The 19,311-nt window shown below is 37.5% G+C and overlaps 2 protein-coding genes across 2 annotated transcripts in view; both read left to right on the top strand.

Moving 5' to 3' along the window:
- Nucleotides 1-12,373, top strand: part of Dnr1 (defense repressor 1) — a 30,665-nt gene extending 18,292 nt beyond the window's left edge. The window contains exons 2-6 of the mRNA XM_049845588.2: nt 6,734-7,494; nt 8,974-9,190; nt 10,881-11,057; nt 11,387-11,514; nt 11,769-12,373. Of these exons, the coding sequence (XP_049701545.1) occupies nt 6,734-7,494; nt 8,974-9,190; nt 10,881-11,057; nt 11,387-11,514; nt 11,769-11,865 (1,380 nt within the window). The 3' untranslated portion in view covers nt 11,866-12,373. The remainder of the gene's footprint in view (nt 1-6,733; nt 7,495-8,973; nt 9,191-10,880; nt 11,058-11,386; nt 11,515-11,768) is intronic.
- A 2,528-nt stretch (nt 12,374-14,901) lies between these two features.
- Nucleotides 14,902-19,311, top strand: part of LOC110374928 (uncharacterized) — a 156,631-nt gene continuing 152,221 nt past the window's right edge. The window contains exon 1 of the mRNA XM_064041645.1: nt 14,902-15,229. The gene's annotated coding sequence lies outside the window, so the exon portion shown is untranslated. The remainder of the gene's footprint in view (nt 15,230-19,311) is intronic.

Below are 19,311 nucleotides of genomic sequence, written 5' to 3'. Positions count from 1 at the left end.
AAAACCAACATTATGGCATGGTTACACAAGCTAGATATGTGTAGGCGAAAAAAAAGAACGTCGACATTTTTGATCTCACACTTCGACTTTCCTTATTTGAATTTGACAGATGCGTTTTGTTTTCGCTTTCATCTCAAAGGCAAAATGTTTATTAGTTTATCCACTTCTACTCCATTTGTCACAATTCCTAATTTAAATCTTCCAGTTATTTTCTTATTTCCTTATGTTACATAAACTTGGCATTTGGCTAGGCTATTATTAAAAAGTGAATCTAATCTGGCGTAACTAGGAGTTGTTCAGAAGCGGGGCACGTGCGCTGCATCCTCTCGGGCCGTCGACCTCACGATGCCAAGAACTGGTTGACTCTGAACCTGGGTTCAATAAAACACCCTATGTGGAAATGGGTCCTTAAACGTGAGATGAGAAAAAAGGTCCAATGTAAAAGGAAGATATTACCTACTTGTTTACTACATTAGGCATGAGACTTTTACGCAGGGTGTCATTATTTGCTGTCATTAAAAGAGCTAAAGCAATTTATTCGACATTTCCTTAAGGCGAGGAAGTGGTCAACAATAATTCCATAACCGGCACGCGCATCTAAGGCGCCAAAAGGGGTCGGAGCGTCTGAGCGGGGCGAGGATAACAATACGCGCGCTAGCTTATAACTAAAAGTCGTAAGCGACAAAATGGTTTTGTAATTTTAATATTTAGAAATGATAATTTAATAAAAATTCCTACTACCATTTTAAAGAGTATGTATATACTCAACTACTAAAAAAGTTAAGAGGCTTAAATCGGTCCCGTTTGCCCATAATATGTGAATCTCTTTTTAAAAAGAGGTATGTTTGATATATTTTTCTCTGTTATAAAAGTTACCTAATCATGTTTCTACAACTAACAAAATAAGGCTTATATCATGAACTTTCAGGTAACCAAGTTGTATTTTGATCCGTTTTGTATTTACTGAGAAAAATTGAAATCCTTGGCGCCAAAAATTCCAATTCGTCCTCTTAAGGCATTGGACTTTGTCCCTAGTCAATAATGTTTATAATACCTCAAGGAAATTTAGGTGCAGATACTTGCCTACCTATTGTATAATTACAATGGTTTATTGAATTTTCCTCGTGAGAGAAATCTTTTGCCACACAATACGAGGATATCAATGTTCAAATTGCAGCAATTAATTTTATCAGAATAAACTGACATTCGTCGATTGTTGCTTGTCTTCTCAGAACAATGGCGTTCAAAAACTAAAGTGGAATTGAAAATGTGATAACACTGAATATAAAAAATAAATAAAGTTAAATACAACTCTGACATGACATGAAAGGGCGTTGACTCCATACTACACTATGCCCATTTGGAAGCCAATTCAAGATGGCAGCTTGGGAACAAACTTGGAACAAAGAACCGAAACAGAATTGGTCTTCCGCCAAAACAAATCATTAGTACTGGGCTACGATTTGTTATAACATCTATTATTAATGACAAAACTCATTGCTATTTACATAATGATAAAATCGATTGGGGAATTACGAGTTCCAGCTATAGTAACGGGGCTAATCACATCAGCTTCGGATGGGTGCGCGACCCAGACTGACGGGTTCCAAACAAAAGATCCACAAGGACCTTTCAACAAAAAATGAAGGTTGTTTTGACAAAGGAAAATATAACAAAGAATCGTTTAGATACAGTCTAAACCACCAACTTGGCCTTTACGATCTAGTATTCATTTAAGGTGATATAATAAATGACAAATAGTATAAAGATATTTAATAACTACGCTATCTAAACAAAAATATTAGGAAATATACAACTCAAGCGAAATGTGCTGAACTAAATTACTAAATAACAATAAATCAGTTACTATTCCCAGACAGCAGCATTTTCAACGCTCCGAATATTACCAAATCAACAATCACCTAGATAGACTCGGATCTTTGTTTGAAAACATTTCAGTGTTTGAAACAAACGGGCCAGCAGCGCTCGTGAGGCATGAACACGGTACAAACAAACAAGATATTTCCGAAATAGGTCAGATTGGAGCATTAGTAAGTGTAGTGCAAAATCAAAATCCTTTTTCTCTTGGCATCGTGTAGTCGAAACAAAAATAGAAGAGCAAAAACATTGAATCACAAAACGACCAACCCAGATGTTTTCTCGCCGTCCCACTCTAACGCCAAATGCTGTCTCGACAGAATCACGCACGGGCTGCGTGCGCGCACCGCTCGATCGATCGCCCAACAAATCGAGCGCAGCGGCCGCACTTTCGTTTTGTGAACCCAACAAATCGATCAACTGGTCGACCGAGCAGATTAGCGTTCGTGTCCTGCCAAATATAATCTGTTTATATTCATAGAAATCCGTAACACCGAGATAACTCAAGAGGCTGGCTGATAAAATTGGTATCTCGTCCTAGATAGACGCGAGGTTGGAACAAAAACCTTTGTGTTTGCTACCTGTCTTTCCGTTATCGTATGTGATTGGAGAGAACGGGTTTCGATGGCAGTATGTTTCAAGTGGTACCCCACATGCCTGCAGTACCACATATATGTAGTCATTTGTATACACAACAGCCTTTTCTTTGTTCGTGCAACAAATCTCTTGTGTTAATTCTAATACATAATCTGTTTAATGATTACGCGTTGTGGAGCACGCATAGCGTCATCCATGACAGCCCATGGCACAGAAAATATAGTTTCTCCTAGCTAGATCAACGCAATAAATCATCCACATATTGTAGGTAGGTTAATGTGAGCCCATCAGTGTGAGAAGCAAGCACAGCTGGGAAGTATTTTACTAAGAAAACAATCTAAATTCAATGGTGCAGCGGAAACATTCACCAAAACAGTTCCACAGTTTTTATCAATACATATTTAAACATTTTACTACCATTCATTCGATAACTGGACTTAATTTGAACCATATAGAGTTGATTTTACATGTGGCTGAAAGAAAGGGCACTTGTTATCATTGCACGAGGTTAATGATCTTTAATTTTAATTCGTTGAAAACATTTAACATGACTTTACAAATATATGATAAGTTAACACGGCTGTTGATGTTTATCAAAAATCTAATTAAACGTTAAAATACTCTTGGAGAAAGTATCCATCTGGTTGCATTGGAAAGCCCAAAAATTTCCGTAATGCTAGCCAAAGAGGAAATTATGTAAACTAACATCCCACAACAAATGATTGAGCAGCAAAAAATAGTAACAGCACACTGATTTGCGGAAGTCGATCAGCACTCGACAGGTGGGATGTGGAACATCAGAAACTTAATACTTGTAGGCATCACGGTTGAAGTCTTCGATGATACGGAATTACAGACTTGCACACTTTCTTTGAGAAAACTAAATCATCCAGCATCAACAAGCCATTTCTATTTGGTAAAAGTCCTTTCATCTGTCGCCTTATGCGTTATGAGTTTTCAGCACGAAATATATTAGAAGCCATGGTTAGTACCCCTTTAATGACTGTGGCATCTACCACACTATTCTTTTCGTCATAAAGGAGCGCTTGTTATGGTGTTACGGTTTCCATACTGTTAGCTACTCCACATTGACAGCCGTCAGTAATGAGGTTGTTTGTAACCATATCAATGTCCAACAAACTGTCCTCTATATTAAACCGAGTACATAATATAAAACTGAGCAAACAATTAAATAAATGAACGAAATGAGTCATTTGTTATTCGAATATTTGACTTTCGGGGTTCTTGTTCGGCTGTGTTGAAATCATTATTTTACTTGGCGAGTAAGCGACGCTTAAATTAGGTTTTATTAATTCCCTAAATGTTAATATGCATGAAAGTGGGCGCGGCTAGAATAATTTTGGAACTGTTGTGGCCAATTGTTTCTTGGATGTCGATAATTTAATCAACTGGGCAATGTCAATTTCTAAAAGACTTTCGACAACCACACAATCAAATAAATCAAGCTTTTCCAAGAAGAATAGGACACGAACAATCCCACAAGTTCTTTAACTGTCATGTTTTCGTAATCGAATTTTCCAAAATGGGTGTCTTACACGTTCGATCACTTCAGGCTTTTACTTCCAGGGTAATTTGTCCGGCAATTTCGCGAAATGCCTTACACGTGTGCTTTCCCAACGGTACCGGGTATTACGCAAATTGCTTTTTTACGACCCTTGGGAGCAGCAACTGTAGTTTTAATTAACTGTCGGTAGGGAACTATTAGTAGATTAACTGGGTAGGGGGACTGACTGGCTGGAAGTCGCTTTTATTTATAATTGAAAGGTAAATGCGTGATGGAAACTACTCAACGTTTTTGTTGAACTGGGTAAAACCCTGACTAATATTATGGTAATAGGAAAAACTGATTACATCTTCATAACTTTTTTTGCTTCTAGCAGTCTAAACACAAAGAATTTATCGACTAGAACCCAGATAAAATGGCAATTTAATTTTCCTTTTCTACAAGCATTTGATCATTGCAAAACAAAATGCAAGCTTCATGAAGATTTCCTGAATCAATACACAGCACGAGTTAGTAGCATGTTTAAATAATTCCTATTTAAATAACGACGTGAGTGACGTGGTGCGCATGAGATGCAAGCGTGATGCCGTGATGTTAGATAAAGGATATATCAGATGCAACATATTGGGTCAATTAGGCTGCCTTGAGGAAAAATTTCAATCATACATTGACGGTCGAGTGGAAATTATTAATGAGCCTGAACAGAACAATGAACTGAATAGTATCAAAGTCTTTATGGTTTAAGAGACATATAAACTTATGTTTATACTGATATAAAAGGCAACGTGAACTATAAAACATTTGCATATCTAGAATTTTAAAAGGATATGGGTTTGCTTGCTATAAAAGACAAACCAGTTATAAATAGACTCCCACATAAGGTAGGTCAACATAAATAAGTAGTTCTGCCTCAACTTTGTTTTGATATTATGGCAAACAAATGTAAGGAACTAATTCGCATGATATATCTTGATACGTAAACATGAGATCGCATGACAAATATTTACTACAAGCGCAGGATTGCAACGTGATGCTGAAGATAAGGTGTCAATGAGAACGATGGGATACAATTACTTAGCGCACTTTACAATTGATTTAGCTAACAACGTGCATAACATAAGCATGCACGACTTTGCAAAATGAAGGAATCTTAATTGAGAATCGGACTTTGAACACATAAATGTTTAGAAGTGTCTCGATAAAGATAATATGGTTTCAGCAGTTACAGCAAGTGATGTTGATGCAAAAATAACAGATATCAATGATGATATCATTGAAGGCATTGAACTAAATTATGAACAAACAAAAAATAATCATGAAGATGCGATAAATAATAATGAAAAAAAACTTATAGTGAGAATACGATGGTGAAAAAATACCTGCTTAGATTTCATAGATCTCAATGTCAGATAGGTTCCGTGTATTAGATTACAAAGTAGTAATTAGGTACATCACATTGATATCAGTTCAGTTCATTTAAAAAACAAAGACAGGTGTACTAACCCATACCGAATGTTATCATATTACACTCTACAAGGAATCTAATGTATATTTTGATTGAAATCAAAACAATAGCCAGTAAATCTGAATGAATTATTATATCGATGACGTTTGTTTTTCTTGCTGCAGACGAATTACATAGCGAAGAAAATTCTCTCATTCGCCATGCTTCAAGGCTAGCTATGTGAAAATGAGGACTTTATATAAGTAAACAATTCTTGGATAAATGTTATCGATAACGTCGGAACACTGTTTGTTGTTTTCCCTGTTTTGCCCATCCTCATGGGAATAAGTGAAATAATTGTTATCGGACAATAATTGCGTGCAGCAAATATAATTGCAGTTACTATGCCTCGATTGTGATATCATCAGCTGTCACTAATTATGGACATTATTTTCGCATCTGCGTTTGTAACAACAACAGTATTGAGTTACCATGTAGCTGTTATCAGTACAACAAAACGAGGTTTTACATATCTTGTATTGTTTACCTCGACAGCACGATATGGCGGCCTCAATAGCCAAAACATTTACCTACTTAGTTCTTAATTGCGAAAACATCGTAAGTGCATGCATACTTACAATTATGTGCGTCGCAGTAAGTAAACACTCCATACCTGTATTTATTATTCGTTACTGTTGACATTAAATGCGCAGTAACTGCTGCATACCAAACAAAGAAGTATGCTAATACACTTGGAATCTATTTAAATGGCCAAAACGCACATACCTAGAGCACCGGATATACAAAACAGAATGACTCAGAAGCGAGGACAAACAAATGTTAAAGGTTTAGTCTATCAAAAATCCAGACCTCCGAATTACCTAAACTGTCGCTAAAGTTTTCCCAACAATGCGGTGGCAATCAGCCAGAAATCAAGCAACGATTTTGGCAAAAAGCCTTTTAGCAGCATGTTGAGAGGCCCCTTCAAGCCTCCAGCAAAGAGCAAACATGTTCAACATTGATAAATAGCTCCTAATAATAGGGTTTGACTAGGCCACTTTCACTTCTCATATTGCAAAATTTTGACTGTTACAACACCACATTTTGACTGTACTATACTATTATATGGCAAATTCTAAATTGTGTTGTGAAAGTTAGTAGGTAATCTAATTAATTATTTGGATCCTGTTTACATGCGTTTTGTCACGTGTGAAATCACGTTTTTTTTTTAATTGTATCCAATACTCTACTTATTCTGACGAAACTAACAGTATCGTTACTTGTTCCAGGTATGCGAGAAACTGGAGATCGGTGCCGAAGCGGACTACTTCGGCCTCCGCGTATCGCCAGGATCTGGTCCCGGCAGGTGGCTGAACTTGCGCAACCCCCTCGACCCGCACCGCATCCCCGGCGGTCGCCTCAACCTGCGCGTCAAGTTCTGGGTGCCCCCGCATCTCCTCATCAACGAGCCCACCCGCCATCAGTTCTACCTCCACGCTAAACTTGACCTCACTGAAGGGAGACTAGTTGTGGCTGACTTAGAAGTAGCAAGAAGGATCATTGCTTACATAGCACAAGCAGAAACAGGTGACTGCGACCCAGACCTCCCTCCTACACACATATACGAGGAATGCGACAAAATTGGACCACAAGGGGAACGACCGGAGGATCATGTTGACAAGATCATTGAATACCACTGCGAGATAACCGGTATGGGTGCATCGCAAGCGGAGTACAGACTATTGAAAGAGATATCGAAATTGGAGTCGTTTGGGGAAGAGCTGTTCTTCTGCAAGCCTGTGACGTTGAACAACAACGCTCACAACTTGTACAGCCACTTGCTGTACCACAGGCAGCAGGCTGAAGAGCCTAGGGCTCGCGATGAGCAGGAGATCGACGGGGGGGCGACAGTGGGGTGCCTGACGTCGGGGCAGAGCGGCGGCGGCTGCGGCTGCAGGCTCAGCACGTGCGTGGGAGTGGGGCCACATGGCATCGTGGTCTACCGCCCGGCCTGCAATGGAGAGCAGGAAATCGGAGTTGAAAAGCAAAGGTTGGTGTTTACATTTGACTATGATTTCATAGATACATTAGACGTTTTGTGTTACAAATGAGCGGGGTTTCCTGTTTTAATTAAAAGCATCGTCAAAAGATATGTTAGCTTACACCCAAACATAGCCATTATTTTTTCTATTATATTTTTTTGGTAAAGCTAATTGATTAAAGTTTTAAAATGAATTGGTCACAAAATGGCCGACTTTCGACTGTAAAGTCTGCTTAATATTCGTGTAAGCTGGTGAAGTGAGTCGGGTCAACACAATGAGTACATTTGCTTCTGTTTTCGGCTCTTGCATTCATTAAGTGACATCACTGACTTAAATACAGCGGACAATCATTATTATTAATTACTTTATACAATACAATATAGTTTTCTTGAAATTTTCTTTTTGTCTTAAAATTTTTCGAAATCGCTAAAGCACATGATCTGTTTCGCAATTCCAACTAAAAGCCGCAGATTTAGTACCGCATTTGCAATATTTTGCAATAAAACGTGCCATAAATGGGACATAATATTTGTCTATTATGCTTTTCCTAGACAGTTGGCAAAATTAAGCTGAATAAATAAACACTTGAACACTCAACCTAGATAAAATTTGCAATTTCAATACACGAGCAGTTTAATTTGCTGACGAAGTTTTCTTACAATTTATTGAAGAAAACATGATTGCACAACTTGGAAAGTGTATCTGCAATAATAGTTAATTTTATTTCCATGCATATTAACTATCTCTGCTCTGCGGTTTCACCTATCGATGGTTCTCAGTCCCAAGGCAATAAAACTGCAAGAGTTAGAACTTTGATACATACATACGTTCAGTTTGACATATTAATGTAAGTGTACGTAACACATTCAATAAAGTGATCTCTGACCCATTTCGCTGAGCCACGCCCTGATAGCATAGTTTCCACTCAATTAGCCAGTAATTCAGATAATACTTAATTAATTACCCACAACTATACCTAAGTGTTAGGTCTTCATCCATATTTTCGCCTTCACTATCTGCCGTACTGATAACTTGCTATAATGATAAGATACAGTCGCCTTTGTTTCGCGTATCTTCATTTGTTTTCAAAGAAATTTCTCGCTGTTCTCGCGAATTTCTTTTGTTTAACCTTATCGTGCGAATAATTTGGGTAATTAGTACAATAACATGTTTATAGAAGTTGTTGAGATATCTAAGAACAAATGTTTTGAGAGATTTAGAATATGAGGACTGTTTAGTTATCAATGTTTACTGGACATTAGAGAAATGAGGACAATTTGTCTGTTAATTTAAAATTTTCCATTTCATATAACATTAACTTTACCAAGATAAATGCAGAAGAAAACTCATATTGTGTTGACCCTACCGTCCATTAAGGTACAGACACCTATAAAAACTTTAGGACCATTCTAGTCTTACTTAAGACATATTCTCCAAAAACCCCCTTACTTCCACCATCATACTAAACCTGTAACTCCTCATTCCAGCATAGCCTACACAGCGATCCACCGCGCGCAGCCGTTCCGTCGCAACTTCCACATGTGGTACGTCACAGACGAGGGTCACGAAGCCACACTCCACGTCAAGATGGCCACGTCGGGTCAGGCAGCGGCCTTGTACCGCGCTGTCACGGAGAAACACGCCTTCTACTGCTGCGAGACTGTCAGGACTGATGTTACTGAGCAGTTCATCAGGGATTTGAAGGTAAGAATCTGTTGTTTAACTCCTAGTTTGGTTTGGAAGGAAACTGGTAGAGGGAGGCTGAGAATACCTCTTCATATTGTGTACAGAGAATTGTTCAAATTCTTCGTCATCTTAATTTATAGAATAGGAGATGAACCCATCATGGTTGGGAAAAGTCTAGGCTATGTTTCCTATTATCTAGGCTGAGGAAGCTCATGTATATGCGTTCGAATAGCATTATGGAAAAGAACATAAAATATTATGAACAGATAAATCTCAAGTAAGTAATGAGTTCGGTTTAAATCGTGACGGTGACAGATCTTATATTTAAACTATATTCGTAGTTTATTAGTTCATGCTTTTAGTCACGTAGTCAACCTTTCTGCTGATAGCCTTGTAGGAACATAGCAATCGATAGTAATGATCCAAACTTTGGAAGGGCCTTTAATACATTCACAAACCCTTTAAAATTTAAAAATATACAAGTCTATTGACGTCAATCGGTCTATTGAGAACTAATATACATATTTTACATATAAAATACTCCAAAATGTATCTAAAAAAAATCTATGTGAAGAATAAACTTTAGGTACCACGCTCAATGTCACCACGCAAGTACATTAATTGAAAGTCGCAACATACGTAGGTACATACAGGAACACTACAAGTGAACTTTGTACTGTCCAATATACACGGGGGCGTCTGGTGACCCCAGACCATTCGACTGTCAAAACAATCGTTTAGTTAAATGTTTCGGACTTTGGACCATCTAAACAATTTACACGACACCAAATTGTGGAATAGGTATCGCAATTGTCAATGTGACCAGTATTTTTGTGGCAGGAAGAGATAATAAACTATTTGTTTCGGAGAATATAATTTTATGTACATAAAAATGGTTTTTATAATTTGCTAGGTACCTACAAAAATATTTATAGCGTCAGTTTACACTATAATTTTTGACACAAAAGAATTGCTTATTTGAATTATATTCTTCTAAAAATACAATTGTGAGAAAAATAAATGACTTAGCTGAAACAATCTTCATTTCCGTATTTAAAAAATATGAAACGTGTAGAACTTATCTTAATTATTTTGGTGGGTTCTTTATTTTACCAACTTCCTGAACTGGGTTCGAACCTTCATCTGCCAAGCCAGAAATATTCCGATATCGCCTCGTTCCCACTGTAATAGGTTACCTTGCGCAATAGGACATCCTTATAATCAGAACAATTTGTACGTAAGCTGTCGCGGATGAATCGGTTAAGATCTCTGTCGGTATGTTACAAGAGGGTCTTTTAGCAATTGTGTGAATTGTCCCTTTAGAATAATTCAGAAGTACAATGTGCAATAGTTGTAAGGAGTCCAATGATTAAGGCTATTCCTTAGACTTCTGTTGCATTTTCGTTGTAGCAATATTCATTTTATTGCTAGCAGAATTTTTTATCCCGATATGGGCTTGTGTAGCTAGTAGTCAAGTTGATGACATAGAGCTCATGCACTCATTAAAGCATTTCTTCTTACTCTTCTGCATCTGATTAGACTGAAAGCCGGCGTAAACATTGGCAAAATACTTGCCAAGCGTTGAATATAGCTTATGTTTGCCTTTATTAAGATGTCCTGAAGTAACCCATTCCTCCTCGAAGTTAAGGAAATGAAGAGGCTTTATTATTATTATTATTTATTTTAACCCATTCCTCCTCTCTTCCAGGGCACAATAGCATCAATCTTCAACGACTCCACGACGCTGGGCCGTCGCTACGTGTTCGACATCCGGCGCACGTGCCGCGAGGTGCACGACCGCGCGCGCCGCGCCGCGCACGCGCTCGCCGCCGCGCCGCACGACTCCCGCGCCAGGAGGCGGGAACATGATGCCGGAGAACATAGGGTAAGAAACCTTCTCTTATGACTTACCAACCAGTCAAACCATAAGTACTAAAACGACATCAAGAGATAAGAATCAAATACACTCTTCGTGGCTCTCATAACATTAAAGATACCTACTTCAAAAAGTACCAACCTCTAGGATACTCAATCATAGAATATTTCATAAATTTTATTTTGCATGCTACATTATTTCAGCTAAACTTGTCATTAAATTGTACTAGTTTTACAACTTTTATACTATGTTTTTGTGCAAATAAGTATTCTTATTCTTACAATTGAAGACCCTCTCGTACTTTGCAATATAACTAACGTGTCTCCTTCTTCCATCAGCCCCGGTCCCGGTCGTCAAGCGGCGGCTGCGCGGAGGCGCTGGCGTGCCGCGTGTGCATGGACGCGCCCATCGACTCGCTGTTCCTGCCCTGCCGACACGTCGTCTGCTGCGGCGTCTGCGCTCCCAGGTAATTGTCATGAAGATACTTTATTGTACGAACGAGCGGTCATATGGTCGGTCCATAGATGGGTGACCATCTTGTCATGATGAGTATGACCTATAAGAAGGCACCATAAACTGAAGGGTCCTGGTTGTCATTTCAACATCTTTGGCAGTCATTACGGACAGTCAGAAAACTATTCTCATAATCATACAGATTGGATTAGGAACCTCAAAATATAATATTGTGCAAACTCATAATGTATGTTCTGATCTTTACAGATGCAACCGCTGTCCACTATGTCGTGCAGAGATAGAGAAGCTAATGCACATATTCCTGCCGTGTGACTACCCGAAGAGTCCCGGCCTCGTCAAGTGAACGCTCGACTGACCTCACTCGGATCCAAATCACGAAGAGTTAGCGCGGCGACCCCCGCGTCACTGCGACTGCGGACGTGCCTTGTGTGTGTGTGTGCCTGTCTAGTCACTCGACTCAGCTGACAAATGCATTTCAGGAATGACCCCATTCCAGCGATAACCAGTACTTAGACGTTAGATTGTACGTACTATATTGTTAACATTGGATACAAGTTGATATTACCTGATTTATTACAAATACCCATCAAAATCATTATCACCTTCGTTTTAGAAGGTCTAGTTTAATATTTTGTGATAATTAATGTGTATGTTTTAAAGAAAACTGTTCAGAGAAAGTGCATTTTAATTAAACTTAAATTTAAACTTGCCTGTCATCGTTTGGTAACATATGTTCGTGTAACATTGATTTAAGTTCGATTTTAAGTTGTATTGTAAGACCTGTGGTCTGTAAGCCTGTTAATCTAAAGGGAGAAAATAATTAAGGACAAATATACTAATATACTGCCAAACTGTTGTTTTATTTAACAAAACTATCTGTACTTTGCATTGATTTTTCAGTACTTGTAACTGAATCGGATTGTCAATTATTATCAACAAAATGTGGAGTAGCTGTTTGTAACTAAAATATCAAGACTACTAACACCACCAACTACCAAAAAAAATTCTGTGTACATATATATATAAATATTAAAATAAATACGTAAATACGTGGTGGACTCACATAGTCTTAAGACTAGACATAAGTTTGTGAGGCCAAGACGGCAAAAAATTTTAATTAAATTATAATTAAGTAAAAAATGTAAATAAAAGCGCGGACCCCCAAGTCTGCGGAAAGGCTTTATTAAAAAAAAAAAAAAACACCTTAGTCTGCCCGTGACCATGGATGCTGTAAGTAAAGGATCCGAAACATCGCAGTGGGCAGTAGGTAGACAAAATTGGCCTTACTACAAAAACTTAAACACCAGTTTTACACTTGTCTAAAAAAATGTGGCTGCAAAATGAACCATATGTCAACGTCATAATTTGAGTTTTTTTAGACAAGTCTTAAACAGACGTTTAAAAGTTTTTGTGGAAAGACGGAATAAGTTTGTGTGAACCACTGGTCTAGTCTAATGTTCGTCAGAATTCCTTTCTGAAGGACATTGCCAAGGTTTGGACCATGTGCTGCATGCGAATACATAGTAGCATAGGAATACGAGTTGGTGCAGTGGAATCTGTAGCATAATCAAAAATATATGCCCCAGGAAATAAAAAAACAAAAATCTAGATTTTTTTAGATTTTGTTTTAATTCCTAGACAACATTTGGTTGAAACCTTGGTAATGTCCTTTAAAAAGGTAAATAAATAAAGGAACAAAAGTAAATAGAGAATGTTTTACTTTAACCCAAAAAGAGAAAAGTAAGGAACTGAAAACTTCCTCTTTTTTTAAAGTCAGTTCAAAAGTGTAGAAACGCTTAGGTACCTATATCTATTCTAATTTTACTTTTTTTTGTGGATAGTGCCAACCTCTCAAGTATGAGGGCATGGGTTCAATTCCTGGGGCCCGATTCTCCTAATTTTACTTAAGCAACCTACGATTCACATTCGACTGCGATCCAATCCCGACTTGATTACGATTGACGCGTATGTGGCATTCCGCTATTTTTTCTTTGAAATAAACGTTTTTATCCTTTTCTGTCATTCAATAATGAATCATTTTGTCTGCAAATGATTTACGATTGCAATATGATTGTGGAGCAAACTACCGTATAGATCAAAATCACCAAAATAGCAGACCAATCGCAAACCAATCGAATGTCGTTGGAAAAAGATTGGTCTTATATTAGTAGCAGAATGCCCGATATACGATATACGTTTCAATCGTAATCGAGTCGGGATTGGATCTCAGTCGAACCGAGTCGAACGTTAATCGTATGTCGCTTAAGTAAAATTAGGAGAATCGGGCCCCAGTAAGTCTGACACCAGTCTTACCAAGGGGTATCGGGTCGCCCGGGTAACTGGGTTGAGGAAGTCAGATAGGCAGTCGCTCCTTGTAAAACATTGGTAGTCAGCTGAATCAGGTTCGACCCTAAAATAGTTGGGAAAAGGCTCGGGAGATGATGATGAATCTCGAGTGGCTTATTTTCTTTTCATTTCAAAGACGTCGATATCGATAAAAAATCTGTTCGGCACACACCTAGCCGCTTGCGTTTGACAAGCATTTGACAGCGAGAGCCTGAAAAATGTTGATGAAACATCGCATTACAGTAACATCTTGTTTCTCCTTATACGAGTTATTATTTGCGTAACTATGATGCGATGGCACTACAGTTGATGCTTCTCGGTAAATAGGTACACTTCTTCTATATTATTGGTATACATTAATTTGAGCTCCAGATACAAATCGCGCCATCTCTTGGCCATCGTGGTTACCAGAAACATTATAAAAAAAAAATTGTGAGCAAGCGTCATTCATAATGTTGCCATATCGAATAATTAACTGTAGATTTTGGAACTCCTAGGTTAAAATATGATTTAGACATATTTAATTATACTTCACCATTGTAATCATTATGTGATAAAATTGTACACATTTTATTTACTTAACAGTATATTGTTATTGGACGTATTGTCGTTGGCTGTACACTGAGTTACCAAAATCCAAACAAAATAAAAATATGTTTGTTTGTGGCAACTTCAGTGTGGCCATAAATACAAAATTTGCGAAGATTGAAGTACTTTAAATGTATTAATCGTGCATCCTTACCAATAGTAAGGAGACTTCATTGCATACAAATGAAATTATTGTTTTGCTATCGTGACTTGATGTGCCTTGACTGAAATTCATTACTTATGTTTTGTTACAATTTTTATATTTTTGTACACTTATCAGAGACATTTTAATTCTTAGTATAATTTTTTATTTAATTTTACATTTCTTCAAAAGGGGTTACAGATTAGCTACCTCGCGTACAAAACTATTGTGTAACAAACTGGACAATCAAAAACATAATGATAAAAAATATGTATTTATTTGAAACTGGGAAAATTATGTTTTACGTTGGCAACATTTATCCCTGCTCATACGAACGCAAGATGGCTGCCAATTTATGTGAACGCAAGGACAAGTAGAAAAGTGATATCCGTTTGTGATATTTCGTTTATATTTGTGATAATAACGATAAAAATATTATCATTGTTTTGTGTATGTGCCTGGAGGAAGTTTTTGTGCAATATATTATGAGTTATTAATGTTTTAAAGTAGTTTGTGTAATCTTTCGTTGGATGGTACAAAATGTTCCTTGTTGAATTGTGATTATTTATGCAGTGATACAAGTTTTTGGATCGCTATGACGCTTGTTGTTGGATGATATCTGTGTTATCACGTAAGTGTATTCTTTTTTATGTTAATATAGTGTAGAATCAGCGAGTTTAAGTGGGTTAAAAAATTCGTCAGTGTTGTAACCTATTTGCCTATATAGGGTTTTCAGTGGCGTGGCTGTCGAGCGAACCGGCGGCTCGCCGGTGCTGCGCCTGCCACAGCTGTTAGGTTCTCACGCCAATAACGCCTTATTTTCCTTCAAAACCCTGGTATTTTACCGTTAAAACCGATATAATCATGCAAATGTATGTTTTTACATTTGTTAGTCATGTCAGATGTTTTAGTAATGATTGGTCGCAGCAGGCCGCCTGTGTGCATTTGAAATGTTTACCACATTACCAAACGTCGTTATCGTCATGTCGATTATACATGTACATGCAAAAACAATTATTTTGTCGCCCCACAGGGGGCTGCTAACGAACGCGCGATGATTTCATGTTTTATGATTGTTTTCTTTATTTTTACAACATGTAGCATGACAAAACAAGCTTATATTACTTAAAAACTTAATGATAATACATCATTTTGGTTAGGAGATAATGAGGGGCAAACAAACAAGTAACTGGGCCACACATTAGTCCTTTGTTTTAGGCTTTCTCTGTAGGTATTGTTATGTTAATGAAAAGAACAATAACTTTTTGTTTACTTTCTGTTCTAATCATTTAATTTGCTAATATGCATACATCTTTCTCTCAAAAACGTTTGTTACCATAGAAAACTTGTGGTTAGCCCCCTCAACTAGTCAAACTGCTTAAAATTGTATTTTTTTCTTTACGTCTCGTCTGGGAATTTCACAAAGCTATTAGCAAGATCAAGAGTCAGTTAATTAGTCATTTAAGCCTCACATTTTGTTATAGCCATTGACCTTTTAACCTCTGCCTAGTTTCTGCATAAAAACTTCATATAATACATACTTAATATGTATGTGCAATGCCAAACTTCACATAAATAACTATTAAGTTTTATTTATTTTGCTTTTGTTGACCTATCGTTCAGTATTTGTAATGGTCTGTAAAGTAGCTGTTGCATGGCTATTTAAAGTAGTACAATAAAAGTATAAACACACTATAATATGTATAATATATAAGCTCTGTCACTGTTCGTATACCTCCTGATTTTTTATTCAGCATTTCACGCTGGAAAGAAATCTCATCCCTACAATCTAAGCCTACAATTGAAACAATATGCCTTAAGCAATAATCATGATAAACCTTGTGTGCGTTAAAACTAATCCCTACTAAACTGAATTCAACCACAGTTCACTCAAACTCATGTATCAAACTTGACAAAAAACATCCCCTATACACTTATTCTTCACCAATTCCTATGTCCATTGCTAGGCTAAATATAATCCCTCTCAAAGAACTACACCAATTGTAACCGAGCCTTACAGATCCCTCATCAAAAACAATCTCCTAGCTACAGATTTACTCATAATGCATTCATTTATTTTATTGTCAATCAATGCTTAGGCATCATATTATTGGTGTAAGTTGTACTGTCCCGTTTTTAATAGAAATTCATCTAAATAGCACCATATGCAATATCTACTTAAGTAAGTAAAAATGTGTATTTACTTATTCCCTCATGATACAATGGTATTTGTTCACGGCAGATTGTGTCCAGGAACAACTTCCCTTCAGTCATTGTTGCTTGTGTTAACGCACCATGTTGTTAACAAGTATTATGTTGGAAGCTCTTCCTCATTGTTTGATGTATATTCTGTAGTGAAATTATATGGCTAGGATAGTGTACTGGCATGTTGTCACTGTGAGACTATTATTATACCTCCATAGGACAACATACATAGGACTTACTCACGCATTTTCTTTATTAAATAAGAACCTTAAAAGAAAGTCTTTTTTGCGCCATACCACGTTTTTTTTTTCTTGTTGTTTAAAGACAGCATAACACATTTATTCTTTGCGGGAATAAAGTCTGTAGATCGTTATTTAACTACTGTCTTCAAGGTACCACGTAAAAGTTTAGGAGAATCATGAACCCTTTCCTACACGGTCCTGAAGTTCTACAAGGAAAAAACTTGAACGAGCCGACGCCAACGGCCATGTCAATCCGATTCGCAAAATTCTGTTCTCAACAACACTTCGTCAACTTTTTTGACAACCATGACGAAAGAAACGCGTCATAAATATTAATCGTATGCATTAATCTCGTCATAGGGGCATCCCAAGAGTAAATCGTTATCCTAATAAGCATTAAGACATTGCAAATAATAACATTATTTATGCACAACGTATCGAATCGATCATCTATCATTATGTCATGCACAGACAATATTTTTAATATTTTATTGTTTAACAACGTGACTCGTGACTATGTGTCTGTAAACTATACATACATAGACGTTGTTGTATAAATAAATACTAAATACTAAGAACTGTTAACGCCAGAGGAAGCTAGCTTTATGTTATAAATTATTCGCGAATATAATAACTGTCTGCTGATGAAAAAAGTTGTTCCTCCGCTCACAAAGAAAGGTATCGTGCCCTATTCGTTTGTTTTGAGATTCCATCGTACACTTATTCAATCTAAAGGTGGTTTCTCACGCCTCTTGATGATTCAAAATCTGAGGTCCGTGAGGACATACCATTTAACGAGCGACGTCCTGCTGTTAGAATCTTTATGATGTTAGCAAACCGGTGTAAATTCGCTTGTGAAATGATCATGCTGCATCCGTAAAAACATGCACCGTGGGAAGGCTGTATTAGGAATCGTGTACGAAATACTCGATAGACCTTCGATGCTGAAGCGAAAATTTCAGCTTTCATGCCTAATAAAGTTTGATAGTGCGATTGCTGACTGCATTAAACGGTATTAAGAACTCAATAATGCGTCGGTATGATCCAAAATGTTCATAGCAGTTTGCTGCTGGTCACGTTTTACCATATATCCGATAGCTGCGGATAAGATGCGGCGATGAAGTAGATTCTTGGTTAAAGAAAGGTCAAGGAAAATGGTACACGGATTTTAAATAGCTTTAAAAAACACCATACCACAAGCTGCGAGCGATACAAGCACGATAGCCGCAACAGTCGCATCGTTCGGATGTATACGTACCATGACCGAACACGAACATAATGCATTTAACACGTAACAACTAATGTTTTACATATCAAGCGAGGTGATTATAATGTTTCCAAACAATAAATTATTTAAATTACGATATGAAAAACAAACACCACCAGTACATGAGCAGGCGTAAACATTTCGATGTTTGCGTGATGACACGTTTTGAATCGTTTCTTTTTATTCTACAGAAATACTGCTGAGTATGCTTTGCAACTTCGCAGAAAGGAAAAAATAAAAGGCATTTTTGCGATGTACAAAAAATTCCTTGAGAAGAAACCCCGTTTTATACGCAGTTAAACCCGTCACTATTTCGTCGTAGATTCTCCAAGCAATTTAAAATATATCGTAGGTCGTTACTGGCGGACTGAAACTTCGCAGTTAGGGCGGTCATTCTTTCTGATGTCATTCTCTCCGAATGGTAGCCACATAGCCATTTAACGGAGCTGCCGATTCCAATTTTATCGGCAAAAAACAACGTAAATGTAGCAGATAATTTGGTGCAAAGTTCGTTGACACTTCACCCTACCGTTGTGCCATGCCAGCCAGGGTTCGCTCCTTTTAAAAGAACTGGTCGTGTGATCATTAGCACGCATGGGACCGGTTCCTCCATCCATCATGTTATGGCGAGCTACTGGCTTTATAAGTGGGAGCTGTCTGCCCTCCGTAACCCTAGAGACCATGCTTTCGTAGCGATTTTATCGTTCTTCCAAGTATTTTCTTCCACGTTTGTTACTTTGAGTGCCGAACGGTACTCGAAAAATTCGCGAGTCTTCTTTTTAAAACGTCGATATGGAAACCAATGTAGGTACTGTTTCAATGTTGCAATTTGATTCACCATTTGTTAACAACGTTGGATGTTCGTTATTTCCACAAAAACTATGAAACGGAATCGAGTGGCATCAATTGGTACATAGGTGGTCATGTGGTTAGTGTGTAGCAAAGGGTGTCATGTTTTCGGTTTATACATTATACGGATAAAACCTAGAGTTTACACAA

This window comes from Helicoverpa armigera, chromosome 25 (assembly GCF_030705265.1).
Source record: "Helicoverpa armigera isolate CAAS_96S chromosome 25, ASM3070526v1, whole genome shotgun sequence".
In the NCBI taxonomy this organism is placed as follows: Eukaryota; Metazoa; Arthropoda; class Insecta; order Lepidoptera; family Noctuidae; genus Helicoverpa; species Helicoverpa armigera.
The sequence above is the reverse complement of the archived record's forward strand: the minus strand, read 5'-3'. Positions and strand labels throughout refer to the sequence as shown.